The sequence below is a fragment of the Athene cunicularia genome, assembly GCF_003259725.1.
Source record: "Athene cunicularia isolate RWA chromosome 2 unlocalized genomic scaffold, athCun1 chr2_part1, whole genome shotgun sequence".
Classification (NCBI taxonomy): domain Eukaryota; kingdom Metazoa; phylum Chordata; class Aves; order Strigiformes; family Strigidae; genus Athene; species Athene cunicularia.
This window is the reverse complement of record NW_020799095.1, coordinates 48591122-48618663: the sequence shown is the minus strand read 5'-3', so window position 1 is coordinate 48618663 and position 27542 is coordinate 48591122. Positions and strand designations below refer to the sequence as shown.

Here is a 27542-nt window from a genome sequence, read left to right as displayed (position 1 = left end):
GGGGGGGGGGGGGAGGGGGCGAGCAAAAGAATTAAAACACTCTTTTGTTCTTTAGAATCATGTTTTTCCTTTACTGTTGCTGATAATGCAGAAACCCAGATTGCTTTGTTCTGGCTTTTTTCTTGTTAGTGTGCCATTATACTGGCCTCTGAGGTGGAATGAGTCCTCTGTAAAACTCCTGACTTGTTACTAAACAATGTGCTGGCAATGGCTGTCTGTGAGTAACCTGACTGGATTCAATCAGATGTTTTATTTGTGCAGTAGTGATGAAAGAAGAAGTATGGGAAGACAGATATTTAGTCTGGGAAACATCTAAGTCCCTGCTGAGTTTTGAATCCAATAAAAAAGGATGGTGCTGAAAGGAAGATAAGATGAAGATTAAAAATGACATGTCCTTCTGCACAAGTTGCTCGATAAAGGCAGTTCTAAAAAAACCAAACCCACAAACATTCGTATAACATCTTTTGTCATTAGTATGGTGGTAATGAAAGCAAATTGAGGATTTAAGGAAAATGTTGCTTTCCTGTTGCCCCTAAATTTACCTCTATTTCCCCTTTAAAATATCTGATATATTTTTTCTCAAAAGCCTGAGCCAATGTCCCTTTTCTTTCTTATGATTACAATCAGATTTCCTAAACCTCATGTATTTTTTTCTCCCAAAAGACTGAAATATTTTTTTCTTGAAAAAACATAAGTCACTTCTTTTTTTTTCCTTTTTTTCCCCATAACCTTCTCCCAGGGTTTAGGAGGATCTACTTTCCTTTATCCTCCTCTATTTCAAGCTCCTTTGAACTGCCTCTAGATCTTCAGTCTGGCATGCAGTTGGTGTGACTGCTACATGCCTCTGTTAGTAAGAATGGAAGAGTTTGATTAAATGCTTTGTAGAAACCTGTCAGAAGAAATGTAGAGCATCCATACAGAGCAGGTTTCAGAATACAAAGTGATCTGACACCTATCAGAGCCTAGATACTGAGGATATAGCAAGTGGGTAAGTGAGCTGCACAATTTGTACTGGTTTGCACTTAAAGGTCATCTGCTATCTGATGTTATCAAAGCAGACTTCAGATCTAAGGGGTAGTCCCCCCATCCTCCCATACATACCTTTCTGTTGTGGAGCAAGGGGAAAAAGGGCAAGTCCCAGGACAGGGCATCAACTGAATTAATGAGTTTCTGTCAGTGCTCCATTCTCCCCTTCATCTCCTGGTTTTCCACCTAGCCTAGTTAAGTCTAATCCATCTGTCATTTAGAATAGCAGAGCCTTAAGTAATGATTCGATCACATGGCATTTTTTAATCATAATTATTTTAATCATAAATACTGGTAATTGCAGAGCATGTGTTCGGCTGTAGGTTGAAGACAGCACTCTGTCCCACCCTGTAAAAGTCCATAGTAAAGTTCTCAAAGCAGGGCAGGAATGAAAATGATAGAGCTCTGTAAATAAGCACGTGTGCAATGAGATGGTCTTCATTGAATACAAAACATCTGAAGTACCTGCTCTGCCTGAAACCATGTGAAGTGTCTTATCTCACAAACTCAGGTAAAGGACAGAAACACTTTTCCTATTGATTAATCTTAGGCCAATGTCTTTGCTTCTCACTGCCTTTACTCACCCACACCCCCCTCATCTCGTATCTGTATGACTTGTTCTTTAGACTCTTTGTATAGAGCCTGCCTAGCACAGAAACCACAGAGGAGAGCAGAGCCCTCATGAAGTCCTGGAATAATACCAGTAATTAAAAGTGTGCTCAGAAAGCTATATTCTTAAAGGGGGAAGGTTTCATAAGCTGCATCTAAACTAGTGATATTGTACCCTAGCAATATGAAGGCTGGCGAGAGTATTATTGATGCCTATGAATACATGACTGTTGGATAAACATTAGAAACTGAAGAGCTACTTACAGTCAAGGACAATGTCAGTGCAAGAAGAAATGGGTATAGGCACTCTACAGTGAGTGGATATTAGAGGATGATTTCCAACCCACAAAGCAGATGGATTCAGGAGCTATGTAATGCAGGAAAAGTTTACCTTGGAGTTAAACTAGAGTTTCAGGAATTTATGAAGGACTTTTACTGAATTACTTTCTTGACCTGATGTTTGAAGGATCAGGAGGCCACTTCCTACTCTGTGCTTGAAATATGTTCCTATTGGTATATTTCTGTTGTTGCCAAGATTTTAGCCATGAGGAGATGGATGCTAACTTGTTTAAATTCTGGTAATAGAACTGCTCTGTGCAAGATTAGACCGATGTTGACTGACTAGCTAAAACTTGTCTGTGCTCTGTTCTCTTTTTGATGATGATAGAATGGTTTTGGGAATGGTGGAACAAGCCTTGCAACTTTTCCAAGGTTTCAGAGAAAGGGAAAAAGCAAATCTTGGTCTTTACGGTTTAGATATGAATCATGCTCAGAAGTGCAATTTACTTCAAAAAAGAACCTGTCCTGAGTCATCTCTGGGAAAAAGAATCAGAGATGTTTTTCAAGTCTAGATATTTAGAGCTACCCACTACAAATGCACCTGAAGGTGTTCAAATATTAAATGGTTCAATTGCAGTTTTCATTCAATGAATTGCACATCTACATCCCTCCACTGTAGTTGTTCAGTACCCAGCCACCTTCTCTTCTGCCTAATCTAAAAGATGAATACTGCTGATTCACATTACTCTATCAAATAAAACATGAGAGGTGGAAAATCCCTGATTTGTGTCACCCCTAAAAGGAGCATGTACTCCACTGCTAACACGCGGACTGCCTCTGCATGTTATGGACACAGCAACTGCCTTGGGGAGGTGCCGAGGTTGAACCACTGGAAACATTTCCACATGCACAGGAGCACCATGAGGCTAACGAATTTAGACCAAGCACAGGAATGAATACTTGGAAGGAGCAGGCTATAGATGATCCTATATGGTCTTTCCTGAATTTCTGTCCAAATACTGAAAAATAATGAAATATTTCACACCCTGTTTTGGAGGAAATGAGGCCAAGAAGAGTATAAACAACAGCATCAGTGCCTCAGACTTTCCTCCTTGGTTTATCCACACTGTATCTGCAAAGGTAGAGAATTTAATAAACATTGCTAATTGCATAATTGTATTAAAAGCAAAAAACCATAACCCCTGAATTCCCTAGCTGGTCATTTAAATTAATTTTCTGTCTGGTTGTGGGTTTGGTTTTTTTTTTGGTATAATCCCACAAGAGCATTATGAATGAGGACATTCTACGCACTTCTTTATTTCTCAAACAGTAGCTGTAAGCCAGATCAACCACTATCAGCTCTCAGTGTCTGGCTTCTGAAGTCCTAACTAATTTGTGCAATCCAGCTGCAGTGGTCACTCTTCATAGAAAACATTCAACCTTCCACAGTCTGGACTGATAACTACAGCCTGTGTCAACAGGGAAGTGTCTTAAATAAACCCCAGAGGGCTGTAGCCATATACTGTGCTCCTGCTACGCTAAAGCTGGTTTGTTATAAAACCAGAGCTGCTAGGTAGCTTCTGCTAAAAAGACACTTTACAGCCCCATTTCCTGTTTGGTTCAAAAATGACGGACATCTGACCTCCATTTAGCAAAGCAAATTAGAGCAGATTCCTAAATCTTTTTTCAACCAGCTAAACCACAAGCACATGCTGTACTAAATGAAGTCATCTGTATTTGACTTTGTCATTCCTGTGAAAATAACTGAGGAATTTTCTCCAGCGGAAGAGCTGATTGCACAGTCAAAATTGGAGCCATATTCTTAGACTGGCGTATCCACTGACGGGGTTTTGATTAGCCCATATTTAACCACATAGTTCTCAGGGGCAACATTTCTCTTTGTACGCTGACTAGGAACAAAGCACAAGCTGATGCAGTGTCCTGTAGTTATCCATACTGTTCACTGTTGGCATGCTCATGGGTAGCTTGCAGAGGGCCATTTTTGACCCCTGTTCACCATGCTACACCAGACAGTGCTGGGCACAAACACTGACATGAACAGAGTCGGTCTGGTCCTGCCCTGGGGCTGTCCTGCCCGTGGCCCTGTTCTGTGTTGTGTCGGCTGCATCCTTCCAACCCTAGGAACATCAGTGCTTTAAGTCTTTGTGTCTAAAACAGGCAGAATGCCCCATGTCCTGTGATTAAAAATTGGCTTGAAGGCAGGAGAAAGAAGCTTTGGAAAAGGCTTAGTGGAGCACAGATGGTTCCACAATGGGTTTATTTTTAGGGTCTATGCATATCCTAAACTCTAATAGAAGCTGCTGCTTCCCCTCTTCACCTGAGCATTTCACCCCTGTCCTCATAATAAAGCTGTTATTCTCTTCCAGGGTTTTGTTCTTCCCTTGCAACTGCCCCTTACATTTCCTGTGGGAATATTTATATTCCCCCAGGCAACTGCCACCAAGAAGCTCATTTTCCCTGACAACCTCTCCAGCTGCTTTTCCCATCTGTAAGCATTAGGAGTACCAGAATATATGCACTGATTGAACATGAGCACGCAGAGGAAACCGTGAGGACCTCAGGGGAGGCTTCCATGTGGATGAAAGCAAATAGGCCATGACAGGCACAGAGCCTGGGAAATAATTTGCTGTTAGGTATTCTTCCCACTCCATGCCATTTATGGCTTGTCCATGGGCTTTGCCTGCCCTAGAAAAGGCTAAAGGGGAAAAATATTTTTTAAAATATTGTCCATAATTCTCGTTCCTGCTTGTTCAACAGTCATGGAATGGGAAGGACTCCAGGACAATGCGCTCAGATTTCTCCTGCCAACAGTTTTCAGACAGACTTTGGGACAGCAGTCTTAATTGAACATCATTATTAATGGAATACTACATGAATTAATAGAAGGTTTCCAAGCTTCTTTAATAAAGTTATCATTTGCAATTATTTCCATGCAGATGATTCAACTAATTCAGCTAGTTTTCAACCATGCTGGCACATTATTATGATTGCTAATGTTAATTGTTTGTGTCATGCTCTGAATCAGAAAACAGTGGCTCTGCACATCCCAGAGGAAAAATACCACTATATAGATAGAGCAAGGAAAAAAAACATGAATCAACAGAAAGCCTACTTTGAGTTTTACCAGTGCTATTTTAGAAACCCTTTTATAGAACTCCCATTTCTGAATCAATGAGGCCACCTGTACAGAAAGAGTTGTTAAGATTTTCTGCCTTTTCAGATCTCAGCATTTCCCAAATCAAAAGAATGGGGTTTCTAATTCTCTGCTTCCTGTATCCAATCATACAATTAAAGTCATTCAACAGAAATAATTAGCAGAGTGTCCTTTCTCTACCAACAATCAGAAATTCTTTCTGCCCACCTCTGACACAGGCTGCAGTCAACTGCTGGAGAATTTTCTGCACTTTTTTTCATTTTTTTGTCATTGTTCCTAACATGGAAGCCCAGTTATGACATCTTGCACACCAAGCCCTTCAGGATGCCAGTGGTATGATATCGAGTCAGGGAATGACATTTGGGCTTGAAACAGGGTCTGTTCTCAAATCAGATAAAGAGGTCATTATGTGTAATTTCCCACCATTCATCTGACTTTTGATTTACTAATTAGGAAGGCCAAAGAGAAGTATGTTTGCTTTCACCTTAATTGCATCTTTGTGTCTAACCTTCTGCTGTAGAGCTGAAGCTAACGCTTTTATGGGGCTCTCTCTGTGTGCAGTGAATGGGAGGCATGTGCTCCCAGATCATTTTATCTGGCTTTGGCCGGAACAACCAGAGACATACTCTGTGACTCTCAACGCCCTGGAACACACACATTTTACTGTACCATTGTCCCAAAATTCCTGTAAATATATAATCATAGAGTAGTTTGGGTTGGAACGGACCTTTAAAGGTCACCTAATCCAACCCCCCTGCAATGAGCAGGGACATCTTCAATTAGATCAGGTTGCTTAGAGCCCCATCCAGCCTGACCTTGAGTATTTCCAGGGATGGGGCATCTACCACCTCTCTGGGCAACCTCTTCCAGTGTTTCACCACCCTCATCATAAAAAAAATTCTTGCTTATATCCAGTCCAAATCTGCCCTCTTTTAGTTTAAAACCGTTACCCCTTGTCCTATTGCATTACCCCTGTAGCCCTGCTAAAAAGTCTGTCCCGATTTTTCTTATAAGCTCCCTTTAAGTACTGAAAGGCTGCCATAAGCTCTCCCCAGAGCCTTCTCCAGGTTGAACAACTCCAACTGTCTCAGCCTTTCTTCATAGAAGAGATGCTCCATCCCTCTGGTCATTTTTGTGGTCCTCTTCTGGACCCGCTCCAGCAGGTTCATATCTTTCCTTGTGCTGAGGACTATAGAGCTGGATGCAGCACTGCAGGTGGGGTCTCATGAGAGTGGAGTAGAGGGGGAGAATCACCTCATTTGACTTGCTGGCCACACTTCTCTTGAGGCAGCCCAGGATATCGTTGACTTTCTGGGCTGCAAGCGCACATTGTCAGCTCATGTCCATCTTTTCACCTGGCAGTACTCTCAAGTCCTATAATGCATAAATATACAAATATGAATATTTTTGTATATATTTCTATATAATGTATAAAAGAAGGTACTTCATAATTCAGTCTCTTGTGAGGGAATACATTCATGCCAATCACTGTGACTCTAGAAATGTTCAATTCACTAATTTATAATACATCTCAATGTGTTTCAAATTCCACCTCTAGCCAGTTACAATGCAGTGTGAGTTCTTTTGCAGTGCAGCCTATGAGGGCAGTTATTGCCGTTTCTGCAGCATAGACGTGCTTACTTTTCCAGAGTGAAGGCAATAATTAATCAAGGAGAAAGGAACTGTGGAGCTCATTGTCATAGAAGACTGTTATGACTCTAACAAGTTTTCAAAAAGGGACAGGTTAGTTTCATGAATAACAGGAGCATTTAAATTTAAATTAAGGCTTATAAATTTAAGCTAGCTTCCATCTACCAAGAGCCAGGAAAAGACCTGTGGAGGACAAATTACCCCTATTAGTATTATGAGTTTCTTCCTCAGGCTTTGAGATGAGTGAGTATGACAAGGTCGGCTTTGTCCTTTCACCAAACATTAGCTGCGCTGTAGGTCTCCTATTACTCACTAGCTTTGTTGCCCAATTTGGGACATGTCCTTCATTCACTGTCCACCCCAAACTCCAATCTGGCTACACAGATAAACTTTTTGCACAGGATGATCTCCTGAGCCCAGCAGAACAGTCTCATGTGAATGGTGTCTGAAATGAAGGGACCCTCATCTCAGACAGTATCCCTCTAGTTGCTTTACCCATGTTAAATTATGATAATAACATTCACTGGCAGTTCCTGTAAATGAGAGCAGCTTCCTCAGGTAGCTGGCAAGAGATCTTTCCCTTGTTACATCAGTTGACTTAGCTGCAGTCCTCCACTACTGTGCCGTGCAGCCTCCGTGCTATATTAACCCTGCTGTTTCTCCCTCCCCAGTATGAATCTGACACAGTTATTTCTCAAGCTTTTCCTGCCCTTGGCTATGAATTGCATTACTGCCACTGTGATTTCTTTGCTAGTAGTAGTTAGGAGACAGAGACAAACAGAAACCATGTGCTCTGGGCTCTCTACAAACAAATACAACCTTTCAGTCTCCAGTTGAGACTCCTACTAAAAGAAAAGGAGCAAGAAAAGCAAAAAAAAGGGAAAATATTAAAACCATTCTATGTCTGAGGTCACATCACTGCCTGAGCTATTAAGAAACTCTGTGGCACTTTCAGGCATATGTTTCTCAGCCTGACTATACTGGTGTTCCCATTAAACCCGTACCTGCTATTAACCCCAGCAGAATAGTGGCCCACACATCACAAAAGCAAAACCTGCCCCCTCACCTGTTTGTGCTGCTTTGCCAAGGCAGCAATGGGGTGGAGAATATGACTGGGAAGAGACTGCAGCCAGAAGAGCAAAATGCTTGCTCTACAGCCTCTTCTTCATTGCTCTGATAGCCCCAAGACCTGAAGCTTTCTAGGAGGTGAAAACATCTATTAACTGTCTGTGCCACGCGCAGTGTCTCAAAAAAGGAATGGAGCTGTGGTACAAGGTTTCTGATACCTGAAGAATGGCTTTTGCTAAAGGTAGTGGAACACTGGGAGCCAACTGTCACTCTTTCATGTCCAAAGCATTATTTCACAAAGCTTCAGGCTTCATCTTGGTAAATTCCAGCTGCTGGCAACATTTATACTTTACTTAATTTTACACCAGGAACACATCTTCCCTCAGCATATGTGGCTTTTTGAAAACAAGGAGAGTTTTGGTCATAATTTTCTGTAGAGCCTGAGAGTTCCCAACACAGACCATACATACCCTCTTGTTCTGGGTCCTGAACAGACATCACTAACTTTGCCTCTGTCTGAAGCATCCTGCAATCCAGACAAAAGCCAATGGCTAGATGCAGGCTCATGGGCACAGAGGACAAAACAGAATGAACCAAGTAAGGAGGGCAAAGATCAGGCAGCCAGTAGATGCTGAGTTTGTCTTTATATTCCAAGACACAGAAGAGAATGTGATTTTGATGGCTAGGATCCTACTCGAGGGAAAAGCTCTTTTTGTGAGCTGAACCAAAAATTCTACAACTGTCTGATCCGGTTTGCCTTTGTGGCCAGTCCAATGTCCTGCTGTAAGTCTTGTGAGAAGTTTTCTTCCAGCCAGGTTTAGTGATGTTTCAGCATATGGGATGATTAAACTACCTCTAAATGGAGGCATGCAGCAAGGATTCCACTCCTTTATCTTCTCATTGTCAAAAAATACATTCAGGTGACAAGTGTGCTGGATCTGTTTTGTTGTTAGATTTCTCAAAAGCAGTTAATTTCTTGTTAGTGACTCTACAGTTTGACCTGAATTTCCTTCATTTCTAGTCCCCTGCTTCCCTCTCCCCCTAGAAGCAGTGTTTCAAACTCCTTCCTTAATCTGCTAATCCTTAACCTGAAGGGAGTGAATAAAGCATCTAGATGAACAGCAGCCTCAGGACATGTATGTGCAGAGTGATCAAGAGAGAGTGGACCTTAATAGCATGTTTCAAAGTCTGTCCAGAGCCAAATGGTTCCTGGGGTTCAACATGAAATACAGTAGATGTTGGTTGCCTAGTTTCTTTGAAAGTCTACCTGTGAACCTTTGCCTTTTGTTAGAAGTGAATTTTCAAAGTGAAACATGTCTCTGATGTTCCCTGGTAGCACAGTTTAGACTAAGAGCAACACTTCTGGGTTTTGTAGCCTAAATAAAAGTGAATGGATCTGAAGTTTTTTTTCAAAATTTACTCCACTCATGAGTCACTCAGGCTCTCAAAACCAAATATCAATTTCATACCTGGAGCCTGAGTTGTTAAACTCAGAGGCTGTTTTAACATTGACTCAGTAGGTTTACACCTCTGAGCATCTTTCTGTAAGTTGCAGTATCTCAAATGTGGGAGGTCCTCTATATTTGGTTTGGGTTTTTTTTCTGGATTTCTGTGAAATATTTTAGAGATTTGTGAGGCTGAAGGACATAACAGAATTGCATCTGGCTCTAAGACTGACTAATCAAGTCCCAGGAAAAGTGCAGTAAGTGTTTTATGATAGCAAAATAGTATTTGTTATTAAGATGTCTGTCTTGTTTGCCATGCAAAAGACCTGAGGCAACAGCAAAGTTGGTTACTGGATTATGCCTTCTGGTTTTGGTGTCACTGGGATGAACCACAGTCAGTTATAGTGGAGCAGGTTTGAGAACACTGCTTTCTGTGTTTGTCCCATGTTATTTGACAGCTTCCTTTGCAAGCAGGGAGACTGATACGGCAAGTGCAGGATCCTAACCTGATGATCCTGGGAAATGCACTGGCTGTTTGAACCCCTGTAGAAGTAATTTTAATAACTGAAGTGTTTTGCATTAGCTGAGAAGAGATCATTTAATTGAAGACAGTATCTGCAAAACTGTGACTTGGCACTTGCCTTCCTTTACCGTTTCATAAAGAATGAGAAGACAAATGATCTTGTCTTAGATGACTGAATCAGTAATGAGTGGCTTTCAGTGATACTTTGGTTGCTGGCGTCAGCATCGTGCACCGGCTGCCTCCTGGAGCCATTTTCAGCAGCAAGCACTATTTAAGATGTCCCTTCTTTTGTTTTATGGCACTGTGTCCCAACTTATTGTAGTTCATATTTTACATTGTGCTCATATTTTACATTGCGTCAGAATGGGGGCTGGGGAAGGACTAAAACCAGACAAACATTTTCTGGTGAAGGAGAATATACAGCTCTACCTTGTTTAAGAAAGCCTGATACAGCCGACTAAGCCCAGGACTGAAAACCAGGCAGTCCATGCTCTCCTATTGCACTAAAGGGTCTGAAAACTTTGAACTTCACACAGGTGAACCCATTTAAGAGACTAACCAAATGTAAACTATTCCAGTTTTGCCACTCCAGCACAGATATTTGTCACTCCAGTGCAGCCTGGTTCTTTAGGGGCTTATCAGTTCTTATTGTGCTAGGGATGGAGTGGAGGGGAGCAAAAATTATAACCAAAGATGAAACGACCATTTGAATATTTGAGTCTTTCCAGTATATCCTGTTTCACTTGCTTGAATTGATTCTGGTCAAAGGAAGGTTCTCATGATGAATTGTTGTACATGGCTTTGCAAAAATTATGCTGTGGTTTCTGGAAGAAAGGTATATAGCAAGGAAAAGAAGCACAGATTTTGCCATCCTCCTGTTGCTGTTTTGTATTTATGCAATTTATTTATGTTGTGACTACACTGCAAAATCCAAGTTTTGGTTTTGGTACTGGCTGTGCAATTTACCCTGAGAGCCAGAGAATGGGACCAGACCAGATATGCTTGCTGGTAAATATATAAGCTACAGACAGCCTCATAGACTGTTACTGTTGACCCACTGGACAGACGAACCTCCTGTTTCATATCATAAGAGGGGGATAATTTTGCAAGTGAACAGAATCAGCTTGTTTATTTTATATTAGTAATGTTTATGTGTATATATTCACTGTAGGTGATGATTTAAATGTATTTCCATGTTTAGGAGTATCAGATGCTTGCGGAATATTATCCACTGGAACCTGATCACCACATTCATCCTGAGGAATGTGATGTGGTTTCTACTTCAAATGATAGATCACAACATACATGAAAGCAATGAAGTAAGTGCTTGGAGGTAACATGTCTCTGCCATATAGTTTGGGGGCAGACGGGGATGCTGAATCTGTTTGACTGGTGGAAATATTACAAAGGACACCTATCCACATGCTCAGAGTGACTTTCATGTAATTTCAAAAAGATCAAGAAAATTAGCTTAGATTTGCTAAATTTTCATTTATTTCCTCATTAGTGAATATCAGTGAGGGATTTTAAAGTAAAAATCCCACCCAAAATCTTCTCTCTTATCTTCACTGACCATAGATACTTTCCAAATGTATATACTGTAAGACACGATATTGTGGGAGCCAATAAATTTTGTGGTTCTCAAACATTTTTGTCAGAGCATCTTGCAGTGATGTGCACCTGTGTAGGGAAAGCATGCATTCCAGAGGGCAACATCTCCATGAACGTGGTACAGAAATAATTGATTTGGCTGTTGAGGCTCTGAGTTATCTACTTCTTTATCTACTCTTCTCTCTGTCTGATGACAGTGGGACTCCCAATAAAATAAGAAATAGGGCATGAAACAGTACAATTTTTGCTTGTTGATATCTTTATGGGGTTTTTTTACAAAATTCCATTTTTCTGCTAATCCCTTCTTCACTGTGCTGGCCTTGAGGATGAAGTTGTGTGATATGGACTGCATCCAGCAGCAAGTCCTTGTCACTGAAAGAGATGGCTCACTCCTCCAGAGACCCAAATGCTTCATTCCATCTCCTGCTGCTTCTTTTGCACAAGTTCTGTTCCTTTTCGTGATCCCTTGGGGAGAACTGAACCCTTGGAGACTGAACTCACTGAACTGGTGGAAGACTAACCTAGTCAACAAAAAAAGCAAGGAGGAGTTTTCTGCTGGCGTAATTATCTAGGTCAGCTTTCTGATGGGTGATAGAGAGTTAGAGGCAGTTCAAGGGATCAGACAGATTCACACAATAGAAAATGGGAAGGCTGAAGGAGGCCAGAAGTGGGGTGTCTTTGCACGGTATTGAGCACTCTTAAGAAATACATCATGACACCATGCTCCCATTTCTCTTACTCTCCATGTTATTTCTTGTTCACTCAAGTAACTCCAACTGGATGTGCTTGTCTGAATGAGGACATTGAATCAGTCCCTATGTAAGTACTGTAATGCTTCCCCTTGTTTAGTCACCCAAGAGCCCCAATAATGAGGATTTCAGAGTGGATTAAAAACATCCACTTCAAAAGGAAAAGCATTTTTCTTTATTTTCTCGCAGGATAATTCTGTATTTCCTTGGCAAGTAGTACTTTCTGATAGTCCCTTGGCAGTATTTTTTACTGTTCTCTTTGCCTTGTAATATTCTTATACTGGGATATTCTCCTTTTAGGGCTGCCCCCTGATATTTACCTCTATAATCAAGAAAAAAGTGTGCTACAAACACACATACACATACACACACCCCCTTTATACTCACTCTTTGGAAAACAGTTGGACAAAAGTGCCTATAGATTATGAGCTGGATCCATAGTTGGTATCAGTCAATGTGGTTCCACTCATGTAGGAACTGGTCCTGTAGAAATTGAAAACCACCCCAGGAGCCTGGATATCATAGAAATGTAGAATTATATCCATTCATTTTAATGTCAGTTGGTCACTCATCATCTTTGGTTAACTTTTCAAATATAAAATTTTATCATCTGAACTTTAATCCCTTTCTTTAGGAAAACAAATAGAAAAGTCATTAGTACCTAGAAAAAGTCTATGCATAACTCTGTATTATTATTCAATCAGATGCTCCTTTGACAAGGTGTAGCTTATGTGTAATGCACTGTGTGCTTTGTCTGTGTTTCTGACATTTTCAGACTACAGAAGATGGTGGTATATGAGCTTTATTGTTGACAGCTTTACGCTGCATTATTTACTTTCATGACAGTATTGCAAATCTTAATACAGATTTTTACAGTTACTTAGGAAAAATCAATTGGAGTCAGGCACTCAAATGCCTTTTAAAATGTGACCACAAAGTGCCAAGGAAAATATAAACCTGCAAATATAATGACAGGTTCTCACACGCCTCAGTTTTCATTAACTCATCTTTTCTCTGCAGAACACTGCAGTCTTTTGGGGAAGGTGCTTTATACAAGCTTAATGATAAATTTGTTATGTTCTTATTCTTATGTATGTGGTATAAGTCAGAGTAAAAATAACACCACTAAAATTAATGGGAGAAACGTCATCTTTGCTAGCTAATGATGTAACCTCTTCTGTGCTGATCATTGGAGATTAAACAGTGCAGTTACAGAAGCATAAAGGACTCGGCGTGAAAACATTTTGCATGAAGTTATAGAGCTTGTGTCAGTGAATCTAGAAGGGAAATTGCTGAAGATACCTGGAGCCTAATGGGTGGACACATGTGGGGATCGAGAATCCTCAGTCAAATAAATGAAAAGGTATAAATTAATGAGCTCTGCTAATTGGATTTATTATTCAATAATAACAAATCCACAGCTCCAAACTGAGTTAGTCAAAATTCATTTTATCCTGGTTTCCTACGGAAATGATGCAGAGGGAGATCTCACCATCATTATGTGTATTTGTCTGTATCTATCCAAGTATCTTACCAATGTACTGGCCAATTTCCACTCAGTTCTGACACAGGAACAACAGGCTCAGATAGAATTATTTTTTATAATTCTTGTGAACATGGGCAACTGTGGAGAGGAAAAACTGTATAAGTGTTGGAACCGAGGGAGAGAGAGGAATAAGAGTCTAGACATATCAGAGAATTCACATGAGAATGAGGCCACAGGGAAACGTTTCATTCATACTCATACCTTCAAAAAATTGAATGTGAGACTTAGAGCCTTTGGAAACCCTGTCTTACTAGTTTGGGGGTCAGTCAGGAATGGAACCAAAATATTTGTTTGGCGTTAGCCAAAAATAAGGGGGATTTTTTGTTTTGTGGCTTTATTTTCCTTTGCTCGGGACAAAATGAGAAAAAAAGTTAATTTAGTTTAAAGAAAACTTTGAAAACAAAATGTTTCATCTTATTCTGAGTTGTTTTGGGTTTTAATCCTATTTTAAAGATGAAGCAAAACTAAATATCAAATCTTAATGAAATAACACAGAAATGAAAGCTTTAACACATCCAGAAGAATTCTTCTGTTTATTTCAGCTCAGTAAACAGAAGTGATCACAACTTTTGAATGGGCTGTCATTTTGTAACTGTGTTTCTTGGCCAATAAATTCTTATTTCACATAATTTTACTGGTTTTGATAGTGTATCTGCTGCTGTCTTGACTGCCTAGAGATCATCAATATCTCATGCATATGAAGTCTGAAATAAAATTAACCGAGGGTCGAAAGTTTCAAATACTTCAGTAGAGTTAATTAAAAGGCTGGGGAGTGGTGAGACCAAAATGACACCAATGATACCATCTAAGATAGGTAATTAATGTCATGCTTCAGGGAATATGCTGAATGCCTGCTTGGCCAGAAAGAAATTTTCCCAGCCATCTGGGTGTAGCACTATGAAAATTACCATCAGCAGTTACTTGTGGTTTATTGATGTGATGTTACCATCTGACTCTCTACAGCTAATTGTGTATGCCACAGCTGTGCTCTCACTGCACAGCCATTAGGAGAAAATGCCTTTACTGATAACGTTAAGCCTGACCAAAAATTCCTGTTGGAGTTTTGGCAAAAAGATGATGTGTGTTGTGATGTGACTTACAGACTGAAGCACTAATGGCAGAAATAAAGGGAGTGAAGCAGCTGATAAAAGCATATTTTTAAAGTATAATTTTTATTTTTTTTTCTAAACATCAGTGGTTCTTCTTTCCTTCAGTGGAAATTAATTGAGACTGTGACATAAACTTCTATCTTACATTTTCAGGTACACTAAGATACACTAAAATATACATGATACATGCTTAAATATGCTAAGATATGCTTAGACTCTTATGTCATCTTTGGATACGACCCTAGGCTATGGCTGTACCTCTATGAAAGATCATCTGTAGTCAAATGACCTGCCTCCTCTTGTCTTCTTTGCTCACGGCTGCTTCTTAAACTACTTGTGGACTGCTGGTGTAGACATGCCTTACAACATGTTAACTTTCCAGACATGCTCAGGTACAGGAGATCCTGCATGTTGTGGTCAAAACCAAGACTCAGCAGAGAGTCACAGACATAGCTGTGAATTCCCAACAGCACCTAAGATGCTGTGATTCTAAGTCACAGGTACAAATCTGCATCCCATGATTGAATTCCACCATTGATTTTTAAGGGAATAACAACATATAGAACCTTTTAGATGTTCTCATCATGATTTTAAAATATTATTTTCTGTTTCCTTTCCAGCCCTGGTGTAGATGTATTACTACTGTCTACAACTATTTTGTGGTGACCAACTTCTTCTGGATGTTTGTGGAAGGCTGCTACTTACACACTGCTATAGTGATGACTTATTCCACAGATAAGCTGCGGAAATGGGTCTTTCTCTTCATAGGATGGTGTAAGTGACTTGTGTGTTTAAAATGGTGTTATGTGGTACCTGGCATTAAAGTGATAAAGACAAGAGCAGCAAGAATAAACTTTTTAAACCCCACTGTGGTGAGATCTGACATTCAAAGCTAGCTTTGTCAGAATAACATGAGGTCAGGTTTAGTTCTCCACTGTGGTATTGACATAAAGCTGATAGGTTATTGTTGGGTTTATCTTCTTCATTTAGATCTGCAGGCTCCTGGTGCTAAGGAAAGAAAGAGAACTCCCAGGCTTAGCATTTTGGGAATGCAGCTGTTCATACCCCATCCCTTTCACTTTGATCAGCAAAGCAGTGATCACAGCCTCGTACACTGCTGCAAAACGTGACATGAAACAGAAAAGGCACTGTCCATGCCCTGTGGACCACTCAGTCTCAAGAGACACTTCGAAGTGAGGAGCTGAGCAGAAGAGAAGCCTAATTATCTGCCAGTCCAAGCTTACAGCTGTCTTTTTGGACTGCTGAGGGATTTGTTCCTAGAAAACAGCCTTTAACAAAGAGTCATGTGTCATCTTTATACTATCCTTGTGGCTACTCAAAGACAGAAAAATAGCCCCTTGCATGCCATGTTACCTCACTTCTACTGTGTCAGCCTGGGCAAGAGCAAAGGCTGCTCCTTTTCCCTAGCTGAGTCAACATAAGCTGGTCCATCAATACAGGCTGGGAACTGACTGTCAGAGTAGCAGTCCTGCTGGAAAGAAAGTAGGGCTTGCAGTGGATGCAGGCTGACTACAAGCCATCAGTGCCTTCTCATCCTCAATAAGGTAAAACACATACTGGGCTGCACTAGGAGTGTGGCCAGAAGATTGTGGGAAGTTACTAATACCTTCTACTTAGCTTTAGTAAGGCTGCCTTTGGAATACTGTGTTCAGTTTTGGCTCTCTTAGATCGAAAGGGATGTGGAAGAACTGGAGATTATCCAGTAGAAGGCTGCCAGTATGATCAGGGATCTAGAGGACATGACCTGTGAAGTGAGGCTGAATGAGCTGAGCTTGTTTAATCTGGCAAAGAGGAAGCTAAGGAGAGCCCTGTTAGGTATCAAGAATGATTTGAATGATAATTACAAAGATGATGGAGCAAAAGTCTTCTTGGTAATAGCAGATGTTATAAGAAGGGACACTGACCATAAATTGTAGACTGGGATGTTCCAGCTGGGCACTGAGAAAACAGAAAATGTACCAGAAACATAGGGCAACACTGGAACAGATGACTTGGAAGCTGTGGAATCTCTGACCCTGGAGGCACTGAAAATTCAGTAAGGCTAAGCCCTGTCTGAGATGAGGTAGTGTTGATAGTCTACTTTGAGCAGGAAATTGTACTGGATACCTTTGGAGGTCCTTTCCCACCAATATATCCATGATTTGAACTTGGCCAGGAGAGGTTTGGCAAGACAAGCCCTATGCAGGCAGCTTGTTTGCTTGAATGCAATATCTGAGCTCAGGCAGAAGTAGTGAATTTGGCAGTTCTTTTCTGTTGAAAGAAGAAAGGTGGAAAAAAGTCACAAATATTTTCTTTTTGAAAATAGGATGACATTTTGCTCAGAAATGCATCTTCCTCTCAGAGTTGAGCAGAAGTAAATGAATTGCAATTCTAAAGGCAGAAACAGCCTTTAAAACAAAATATGTCATTCAGTACAAAACCAAACAGGAGGAAAGAGGAGTTACAGTAGAAAGCAAACATTTATGTGGGGACTTGACTCAATCTTTTTTTCAATATTTTTCAGTTCTGTCACCAAACTGGAAAATCAGCTGCTCACGCAACTCTCACAAGACCCCCTGCCTGTTTGGTCCATAGTAATTTCCTTTCCTACCTCTCTCAGGGCCCTTCGGGTTTCTGATTACTAACGTAGGAGTGTTGTGAGCTGAATATATCTTTCCTCCTACCCTTTTGGGTGCTTGCTGGCTCTGCTCTTCCCATAAGCAATCTTTTACCATCTTCATTCTCAAATCTCTGTCCTTTACTTCACTAGGAAAAGTGAAATATCTTCCTCTAGGAAAAAGAACATAACACATTTTGTCTGCTAGCAAGAACATGGGAGAAGCAAGTGTACCAGAATTTTTGAGTCAGTGGTGAACAAGAAGGAAGACAACACAATCACTTGCAGGGCACAAGAGCCACCAGGGGTGGTGGTGCAGGAGATCAGAGTGGCACTATACTTCTTGCTGAAGTTAAAGATGACCACTTAGCAATTCAGTCCCTCCCCTACTGTGCTGTGGTTCTTTCCACTCTACTTCATCTCTTTAAAGCCTCCATTTCCCACAGAAGAGGCATCAAATGGGAGGTTAAAAAGCAGTGTTAGATATGAGGCCATACTGATTCCTATATGAGGGTTTAAGTCATGTTGAGTCATGAATTCACCTTAGAGTATCAGTGGTTTCAGAGGGACATGAACCTGCAGGTTGGAATGAGGGATGGAGCTGGAGAAGCTTGTCTTGTTTGGTTTTGCCTGAGTTGACAGGTTAAAGGTAAAGGGGAAATGGAGAGGGAAGCTCTCCTCCAACTTTGTCATCAATACAGTGTTTAGTTGGAGAATGCCTAGATGAAAAAGTTCCTGTTCCCCCTGTGACACCTGTGTCAAAAGGCCAGCTCCACTTACTCTTCCTCATTTCCAATTCCCTGCTCCAACAGATCCCCCTGGAATCAGCTGGACTCTGAAGGTCTAACACAAAACAAGCACAAGGGCAAGTCTCTGGACATGAGACTGCTATAACAATAGAACTTGAAAGCAGAGGATATGGCACTGCAGGGACATTAAGTGTACAAATACACCTCATCTACTGCGACGAGGTTGCACACCCAGGGAGCACTACTGTAGCACCTATTGGGTATAATTGAGAAAGCAAGCCCTGTAACGCAAAATGCATGGCCTTCATAAGAACTCACATGCAGACACAGAACACACTGCACATCATATGTAGAAGGAAATATATGAGTAGCTGGATCCTTTAGAAAGGGCAAGCAATGAATGAATTTTGACATTGCAATATATCAAGAGATTCTTATAATCCTGTTTCACAGAGAAGACTCAACTAAAAGAATTGTTGAAAAAATTGAAAATGGGCTTGAACCAAAGAGCCCAATAAGTTTGCAAGCATCTTGAAGCCTAGGAAATAAAAATCTAAACACCCACCTCCAAGTGATGTCTCTATGGTTTTGCTGTATCAACTGCAGGAAAATTAAAAGGGACCAAAATTGCCTTTAAACCAACCAAAATTATTCTGATCACTTATATAGGAATATAGGTACATATGTGTGTTTGTTAATAATTTTATTAACTTTTCTTAGTGGTACTAGGTTTCTCTTTCTGAGGTGATCTTTTTTATATATACATAAAGAGGTCTTAGCAATTGCAATGTCTCAATTATACCAAGATAGGACCACTTGTATTTAGAGTCTTCCAGTTCATTAACCAAGACTGTCCTCACATAAATCTGAATCAACATCTGTATCATCCATACATACATGAGTTGTTATTAAATCCTGATTTTTTGCTGTTACAGGTATTCCTTGCCCAATCATCATTGCCTGGGCCATTGGCAAACTATATTATGAAAATGAACAGTAAGTGATGTTAACATTTGTGTTTATGTGGCTCTCTAAATAAATTAAGAAATGCCTGCAGGCTAAACTGGTAATTTATAAATAAGGCTGATTGATAGGAAACAGGAAAGGTCACATCACCTCCACCCAAATCCAGACCATCTCAAATTTCAGAGCACTTCTTGAGTCAACTCTTGAAAATACCTTACCCAATTGTCCTTGGCCAAGATTTGAAGCTCTCTTTTGATAGCTTTACACATGATTTACAGTCAGGGTAATCTCCTTCAATGGGAGCTTTGCTTCATTAAGACCTTGGTAAAAACTACAGTTGAGTGCTAAAGGATTTAGCGGGCATGTGGAATTCCATTGAATAGTCTTATGGATGGAATTTTTGCATTTCTGTTTCTGGCTTTTCCAACTGGAAGAAGTTAGTGCATGAAATTGAAAAATATGGGAGATAAAGAGGCGTCTGTGTTTCAGGAATTTTCCCCCCAAACATCAATACTGGTCAGACATAGCTCAGCTTGTACTTTTCAACTAGTGTTTATATCAATGTCTGTTATCTGTTACAGCTCCCTTCCCTAACCTTAAAAAAATTCTTTTTTCCACAAATCTGTTTTTTATATGACCACACTGTCTGTCTGTAGCATGTCTGATTAAGTATAAGCATCTACCTTGTAGGTGTCTGCACCTGCACTTAATCTTAGTCTGATATGATCAGCAGTGATCAGTCAAAACAGTAAATGCAGTCTGGGGTGCATTTCATCTCATCTGGAAGGAGATGTCCAAAGTAGGTTGGATGAATTACTTACATTAGATTTACTATTTCTCCTGAATATAAAGGAGATGGATAGGATCAATGGTTGAGCTTTGGGCATCCATGCTGTAGACATGGGAGGAATTCTGTAAGCAAACTACTAAGTTCCTCTTCTCTGCTTCCCACAAACTTTTGAACACTTGACCAGTCTCTCTTCTGTAGATCTAATGGTGACTTTGAAGGTGATAATCTAATTCCCAGGAGTTACACATATCAACAAGCAGACAGACAGCCTTTCACTGAGGGAGACATTTTATGTGATTCCATCTCTGTCTACAATAATCATACAGGAGAGTTCATACTGTAGTCTCAAAATGGCAAGAAAAACTTTAGTTGGAACCTCTTCCTTGGGTGCCCAAGTCAATCAGCCCTGGGAGATAATCTCAGATCACCAGATTTCCCTAATTTCTGTATTCACAGACCTCCTTGTTTCTGGATGGGTAAAGGATCATAACATTCTGGATCTGCTTCATGGTTGGGTTCCTTTCAGTTGCACAAGCCAGGTCAGGTGGCAGCTGTCTCATTGTGCACAAGAGTAGGACTTTCAGCTCTAGAACTAGAGCTGAAGGAACTAGTCATCTTAAACAGGACAAAGCAAAATAAACAAAACCTGAGTCTTGAAACCTAGAGAGGCAAAACACCACATGTTTAAATAATGGCAGCGCACATTAAACATTCCTGTTGTGAGTGAGTTCAGCACCAAAGTTTTAACACCTCATTTTGGAAGACTGGTCATTACTCCCAAAAGAAATAATGGAAAGTAGGACCCTTTATAGAAACATGCCAAAACAACTGGGATTGCACTGCACACACAAGGTGGAAAGATGGAGAGACCACTGCATCATCTGTACCACTGCTTCCTTTCACCGTCATTGTATACCTGCAAAGTGAATGTGAAATAATCTCCCCTTGATGTATTGTGGATATGAAGAAATAAATGACATGTTTATATAGGTATGTGTGCCACCTTTCACCAGCAAAGATGTAACTGGCCCAGATCTTGTGCAACAAAAGAAAGGGCGATACAAAATACAGTCAGCAGGGAAAGCAAGATGAAGTGATCCTATTTGGTATGCAGAATATCCACACTGTACCTTTTGAGTCTCTAGGCTCAAGCTCTCTACCTTGGGTGGATTATCAAATGGACCTTGTGCTTTTAAATCCATGTCCTGGATAAACCCATACGCTCTAACTCATCTACACCATTTGCCTCACATGCTTACTGATAAGGGAGGTGCCAGGTCACTTGTGGTCGACCCAGTGATTAAACCTAATGTCTTGGGATGTTTTCACCTCTCTATCTTTAATGCTGGTGTTTGCCTTGGAATGACACATTCACATACATTCTTACTGCATATCTGCTAATCCAAATGTGTTGTGCATTGAGAAAGTGCAGAATCCGGCTTCTGCCCACTGTAGTGTGAGGTGTAATGTCCTGGAGCCTCAGTGATGTGCATGCTTATTGTCAGTGATGAGGCCAAGATTCATGTACTTTACTCTGCTTGAGAAATCAAGATGATGCTTCAATAGTGCCATTCCTGTGATCTAGCACATGCACCCAGGCAGACAGGCAGGGCTCTTGTAAATGAAGAACCGAGAAGGGCATTAAGCTGTAAGGAAAAGGCTATTATATGAAATCTGCTTTTCACATTTGTAGTAATGTCATATGCAGAGGAGACTCAGTAAATTAACTGAAGCAAAACAAGAGATTAATAATTTGTTGAGGACCTGTCAGTTGTCATAAATATTCAGTCATCATCTCAAACATTAAAGCATGTGATACTTCAGTTAGCCTGTGCTCACTGCCTCCCAGACTGAGGAAAGGAGCAGATTCTGCTACACAGTCAAACTGAAACACATGTAGAAATGCACCTCTGATACATGTGTGTGAGATGTGCACATGTGTATATTTAACTGTCTTATGATCTATTCTCCTCTCCAGTCCATTAGCCACTGGGACAGTTTAGACTAAACTTTGTGGCATTTACAATTAGGAAATTAAAGGATTACAAAATCCTTTCTCTATGCTGGGATGATATAGAAAACATGCCTTGAATTTGAATTCTTTAAGTGTGTGCAAATATAGACAGATGAGATAAAACTAACCCCTGGCTTTGAGAAATAATTGCTGTCAGGATACTGGAGCATCTCTCATGTGAGGAGAGGCTGAGAGGCTTGGGAGTGTTTAGCCTGGAGAAGAGAAGGCTCTGGAGGATCTTGTCAATGTTTATAAATAACTTATAGGAGAGTATGAAGAAAGTGGAGTCAGACACTTCTCAGTGGTGCCCAGTGACAGGACAAGAGGCAGTGGAACAAACTGAAAGACATGAAATTCCATCTGAACATCAGGAAACACCTTTTTACTGTGAAGGTGGTGAAATGCTGGGAGAGGTTGTCCAGGGAATTTGTGGAGTCCTTATCCTTGGAACTACTCAAAAGCCAACTGAGCATAGCCCTGAACAACCTGCTTCAGCTGACTCTGCTTTGAGGAGGGGGAGGACTAGACAATCTCCAGAGGTTCCTGCCAACCTCAAATATTCTGTGAATCTGATCTCCCCAGTCAGCCTAGCTGTTGTTCTCCATTTATCTTGACCCTTGGGGATATCATGTGTTACTCCCCCATGAAGTCAGACCTAACAAACTGGATATATGTGGAAAACATGGGCATTTCTGCAGTTTCCAAGACTGTTTGGATATCCCAGTGGACAGTCCAAATTTCAGGACAGAATGGGAAACTCCTTCATCTGAGTATGCATTTCATCTGTAACTTAAGTTGGACTGGGGTTCAAGTTATGTAGCTCAATAGTTTAAAAGCTCAAAATAGCACTTTTTTTTTTTTTTTTTCATTTTTGTACTCACTAGAGACCATGTTCTGCATAGTGAGGAAAATATAATTGGTACTGTGGCAAATATCCTGTCTGGGGTTTGGTAGTTCTTTAGCAGAATCTGACAACTCCAAAAAAAGTACTGTTAAGTCTCCATAAAAAACCCACACAAACGATTAAGAGTTATTGTAGTAATTTCACTGATGGACAGTTGGTAAGGGAAAGAACATTAGTAAGATCTAATTAACAATAATGATAAAACCAGTGGTGTTTTTTGTTATATAAAGAACTATCAGAGAACCATGAAGAATATTAATTAGTGCTATTCAATAGAAGTGTGTTTACATATCAGAGTCTAATCAGAACTGTCTTCCTGATTTGTCCTCTTCAATATTCAGAGAGTGTTTGTTTATTCTTTCAGAGGTAAAATTGAAAAAAAAAAAAAAAAAAAAGCCTTTAAGGCTTTTACTGCAAACAGATGGAATTAAAATTCTGATGCACCAAGTAATTTTCAGTCATTTACATTTCTTTGTTTGGTTTTAAAGAACTGTGCAGTGATGATTTTATTGGAGAAATAATGGCTTATGTTGGATTTAAAGCAAGAGTTAGGATGACAGATAGAAAAGTTTGCAGTATCTCAGCTGAGGTCCTGGTTTGAGCACTTAGACTGTAAATATGAAATACAGCTAATCAAATGCAGACATATGCAATATCACTGACAGATATCTGTCCTCTCACCCTTTCATGCCTGAGGGTATATTAGTAAGTTTAGATTACAGTGTAACAGATCTGTTTTATAGTCTAATGAAATGAACACCATCCTAGAGAAGCTGGTTTTTTTTTCCTCCACTAACCACAAAAGGAACCTGGAGCATCAAGCTCCCCTGCAGATGCCTGCTTTGTAGAAGACTACCTTTGGCCACAACCTTGTTTCCTCAAATTGTTTGGAAGTGTGTATATACACATGATGATTCACTCAATGTAATCTTGGTATAGTATTGGACTTCAGATAATAACTGTCAGCATTTTGCTCTTCAGTATGGTCTTACAGTTAAGCAATATTTAAATTCCAAAGAGCAATGAGCAGCCTTTGCCCTGGAACCTCATTTGTGCTCTAGCAGCTCTGTTCCAAATTCTCTGCTGACTTTTTCTAGCCCACTATGTTCTGCCACATGCCTCAGTCTGCTTCTTATTAGTCCCTCTGCTATGTTCCTCTGCTAGAACAATCAACTTCTCAGAAGCTCCTAATATCTCTTGGTTCTCTGACTTTCAGGCAATATATGATCATTGTCCCAAAATGCCCTCCAAAAACCTCTCTCAAATGTAGGTCTTGCAAGTTCTGGAGAGTTGTGTTTCCTGCCTTGGCATATCTTGTAATTAACTTTCCTTCATATCTTTCCATCTCTGTAACAAAAACAAAAACAAAAACAAAAACAAAAACAAAAAAAAAAAAAAACAAAAACAAAAACAAAAAACACATGACTCAAAAAAAACAAAACAAAACAAAACAAAACAGTTGTTTAATGTAAGGCTGCCCTGGGGATTCTTTTGTGATGATAACTTGGCTGAAAGAAGTACCTCATTCCAAGTTTTTCTCTCATCACCAAATTTTGGAAGATTAGCTGCAAAATTATCAATTTACGCTAATTTGCAGTCAGTGCACCCAGGAATAACAGACATGTTTTATAGTTATGAAATATTCAAAGCTCTCATTCATTGAACTTAAAAGATGCAGTAACTGAATCAAGAAAAGGCAAACAATTGTGTGATACTGAACTGTATTCCTAGATACCTGCTGCATATCTCAACATTTCTGTACAGTCAGTTCAGTAAGAGCATTTTGCAGTGGGCAAAGAGCTCCTTATGTTTCAGCAAGAAACACATTTTGGAGAAAGACTTTGGGGGCATTATGTGATTCAAAAGAATTCCATCTGAACCATAGCTTTCCTTATCTCAGTTATTTGCTCTGAACTTGTAAGGTCATGTCTTACAGACAATCAACCTCTTTGAGGCAACAAATATTGTTTGTTGCATGCTTGTAAAAATACAAATCTGCACCTGTCTCCATGGTCTCCTTGGCCAGGAGTTACCCTTGTTTCATGTCTCCAGTGGCACTAAGCTTATCTTTTGTCACAAGGCAAATGCAGGGAAGGCATAATTTTTTCTGTGTGGACTTGTTATGTGGTATCCAGAAAAGGGAAGAAAACTCTCAGACCCTTGAACTCCAAAAGCTACTTCCTAAGGGATCTGGAGCTCCAATGACCTAAAGCTTCAGGCATTATGATAGCAAAGTTGTCTCTGCTTGGTGAAACCAGGATCCAGACCATGTGGCTGTATCTCTAATATTAAATTAGCTGGACCTGGGATCGTTCTGGTAGCTGGAGTACAACTAGCACGGAGTAGTTCACATCCAGATTATTAAACCCTTTTGGCCTCCAAATCAGGATAGCCACAATTTCTAGATTATTGGCAATTGTCCTCTGACTCATGCTAGCTCCAGATTTCTTCCCCAGGAATAGTTTCGGAATTAGCTATTGTTTGTCCTGGGCCAAAACTGCAACAAGGAAAATGTAATGGTGTAAATTATTGAGTCCAGACTCAAGCCTGGTTTCCAATTCATTTATTGACATAAATATAACTGATTTATTACTCTCAGTTAAGAGAATGAAGTGAACATCAGTATGGGTTACATGAAATCACAGGCTTAGTCTGTTGTATAACACATCAGGGAGAAAAACTTGGATTAGTGGAAGTAAAAGTCAAGACTCAGTTACACATGACACATCCAGACTCTGTTAGTTTGAGGCCCTTCAGTTTAGTTGTGGGTTCACTTAACATGAGTTGATTTCCCCTTGGTGATGTTGGATCAGGTATTTGCTATCTTCAAATGATGTCTGTAACTGTATGCTGGATTTGGTGGTCACCGTCTTGGTTCAAAGCCAACAACATGAACTCCTTATTCATCCAGCACCTTATTTAGATGGCATTTCCATGCAACTTGAGACATACTTGCTGTAAGTAACAGCCCTTACTTTATGGAATTTGTGTGTCACTGGGCACTGCAAATTTTTCCTTACACAGAATATTTCATTCATCCCCTTTTCAGACTCAGCAGGACATGTCTTCTGCATCCTCCTTATAGAAGGATTTTATACTTCTTGGAAATATTTACATGGGCAATAGCCAAAAGCACAGTGGGAATATGAATGGTCTAATGGAGGGGAAAATGGGGCTCAGATCTCTCTCTCAAAAAAAAAAAGATGGTTTTCTAGCAGAAAAGTCAATCACATGCTGATTACATATATCATTAAACAACTCAGGGAATAAAGTAACATCTCTCTATGGTGTCCTTAATATAACAATCTAAAAGGAGTGCATTCCCCTTTATAAATATTTTTCTTATTTGTTTTGTTTCTTACAGATGCTGGTTTGGAAAAGAGCCAGGGAAATATATTGACTACATATATCAAGGGCCAGTGATTCTTGTTCTTCTGGTAAGCATGGATGTGGGTGGAAGGACACTTGCATCTCCCATCGAGGGATGATTTGATAGGCATCTGCGATGTTCCGCATCTACCTTTATGTAAAATAAGACACAAACAAGATCAAACATCTTCAGATGTTCTCTGAAGTTGCCACAGAAGCTAACACTGCAAGTCAGTGATCTGGTTTTGGCTGTTTCCTTGACCTTAAGCCATTCTTTCCTCCCTTCTCTGTGATGCTGTTTGCTTTCCTTTGTACAGTGTTTTGACTTGTGGGAAGGGAAAATGTTCAAAACCAGGAAGTATCTTACAATACCTGCTCATTCACTTGTGGCTCGTCAGAACTAGGGAAATTCTGTCAGGCATATTGGTTAGAAAAATGCAGTAATCATGGAAAGGAATTGCATCTCCTTATACAGTCATCTACATCAACCCCATCATTGCTGTGTATTTGTTTGTTAGCTTTCCTCTTGTTAAGTTTACTTTTCAGTGCCGCCTACAGTTAACAGGCTGTTTATCTGTTTACTCAACACTCTGTCTCCTGTCTCAGTAGTCAGAGGAAAAAGGAAGCTCACTCATAAACCATTTTGAACTTTCAACTAAAGCGCAGTGATGCTTTCTCAGAAAATACTGGGTGTGGGTGGAAAAGGTCAATGCTATTACAAGGGACAGTGCTGAAAAACCCAATGCTACTCTTTCACTCCTTTGCGGTAGAAGCCACCTAGGAAGAAGGCAGATGTCCTAACAGAAAATTCACAGGGCTCAGTGAGATCTCCTCTCTTAGGAAAACAAGACTTGGTGTAGCTGCCTCTTATGCGACTCCAACACCCATGCAAATGCTGCAGAATAGGCAGTCGCTGCCAGCTTTTTCAAGGCTAAGAAACCCTGCACTCTCATTTTGTCAGTGCTGTGCCTTTCATGTGATTCAGCATGAAAAAAAGCTCCTCTGTTGCTTAGGAAGATAGCTACTGATCTGAAGGTTTCCTAACCTGAAATCAGGTTAGGTTAATTGTTAAGATGCAGCAAACAGAACATATTGTGCATAGCTGAAAAGAGGAAAAAACATAATAGGAGCCTGCTTTTATGTAAAAAATCTTTTCTTTATATTCTAAGGAGAGAAGTACAATTGCTGTGATACACAAAATATAATGGTGTATCACAAAGGGAGCCATGCCTGACAATAAATTGACTCAGTGATACAGAGCCTAAATCACAAACAAATCCTATTTAGACAACACACAGTAGCAGGTTTATAATACTTGGAGCATTTAGTTTTCACATCACCGC

At 40.2% G+C, this 27542-nt stretch overlaps 1 protein-coding gene across 2 annotated transcripts in view; it reads left to right on the top strand.

Annotated features, from left to right (window-relative positions):
* Positions 1–27542, top strand: part of CRHR2 (corticotropin releasing hormone receptor 2) — a 109028-nt gene that overhangs the window by 49342 nt on the left and 32144 nt on the right. For both annotated transcript variants that reach the window (XM_026841612.1, XM_026841613.1), the window contains 4 exons: positions 10977–11094; positions 15411–15564; positions 19092–19152; positions 26195–26267. In XM_026841612.1, coding sequence (XP_026697413.1) covers positions 10977–11094; positions 15411–15564; positions 19092–19152; positions 26195–26267 — 406 coding nt within the window. The remainder of the gene's footprint in view (positions 1–10976; positions 11095–15410; positions 15565–19091; positions 19153–26194; positions 26268–27542) is intronic.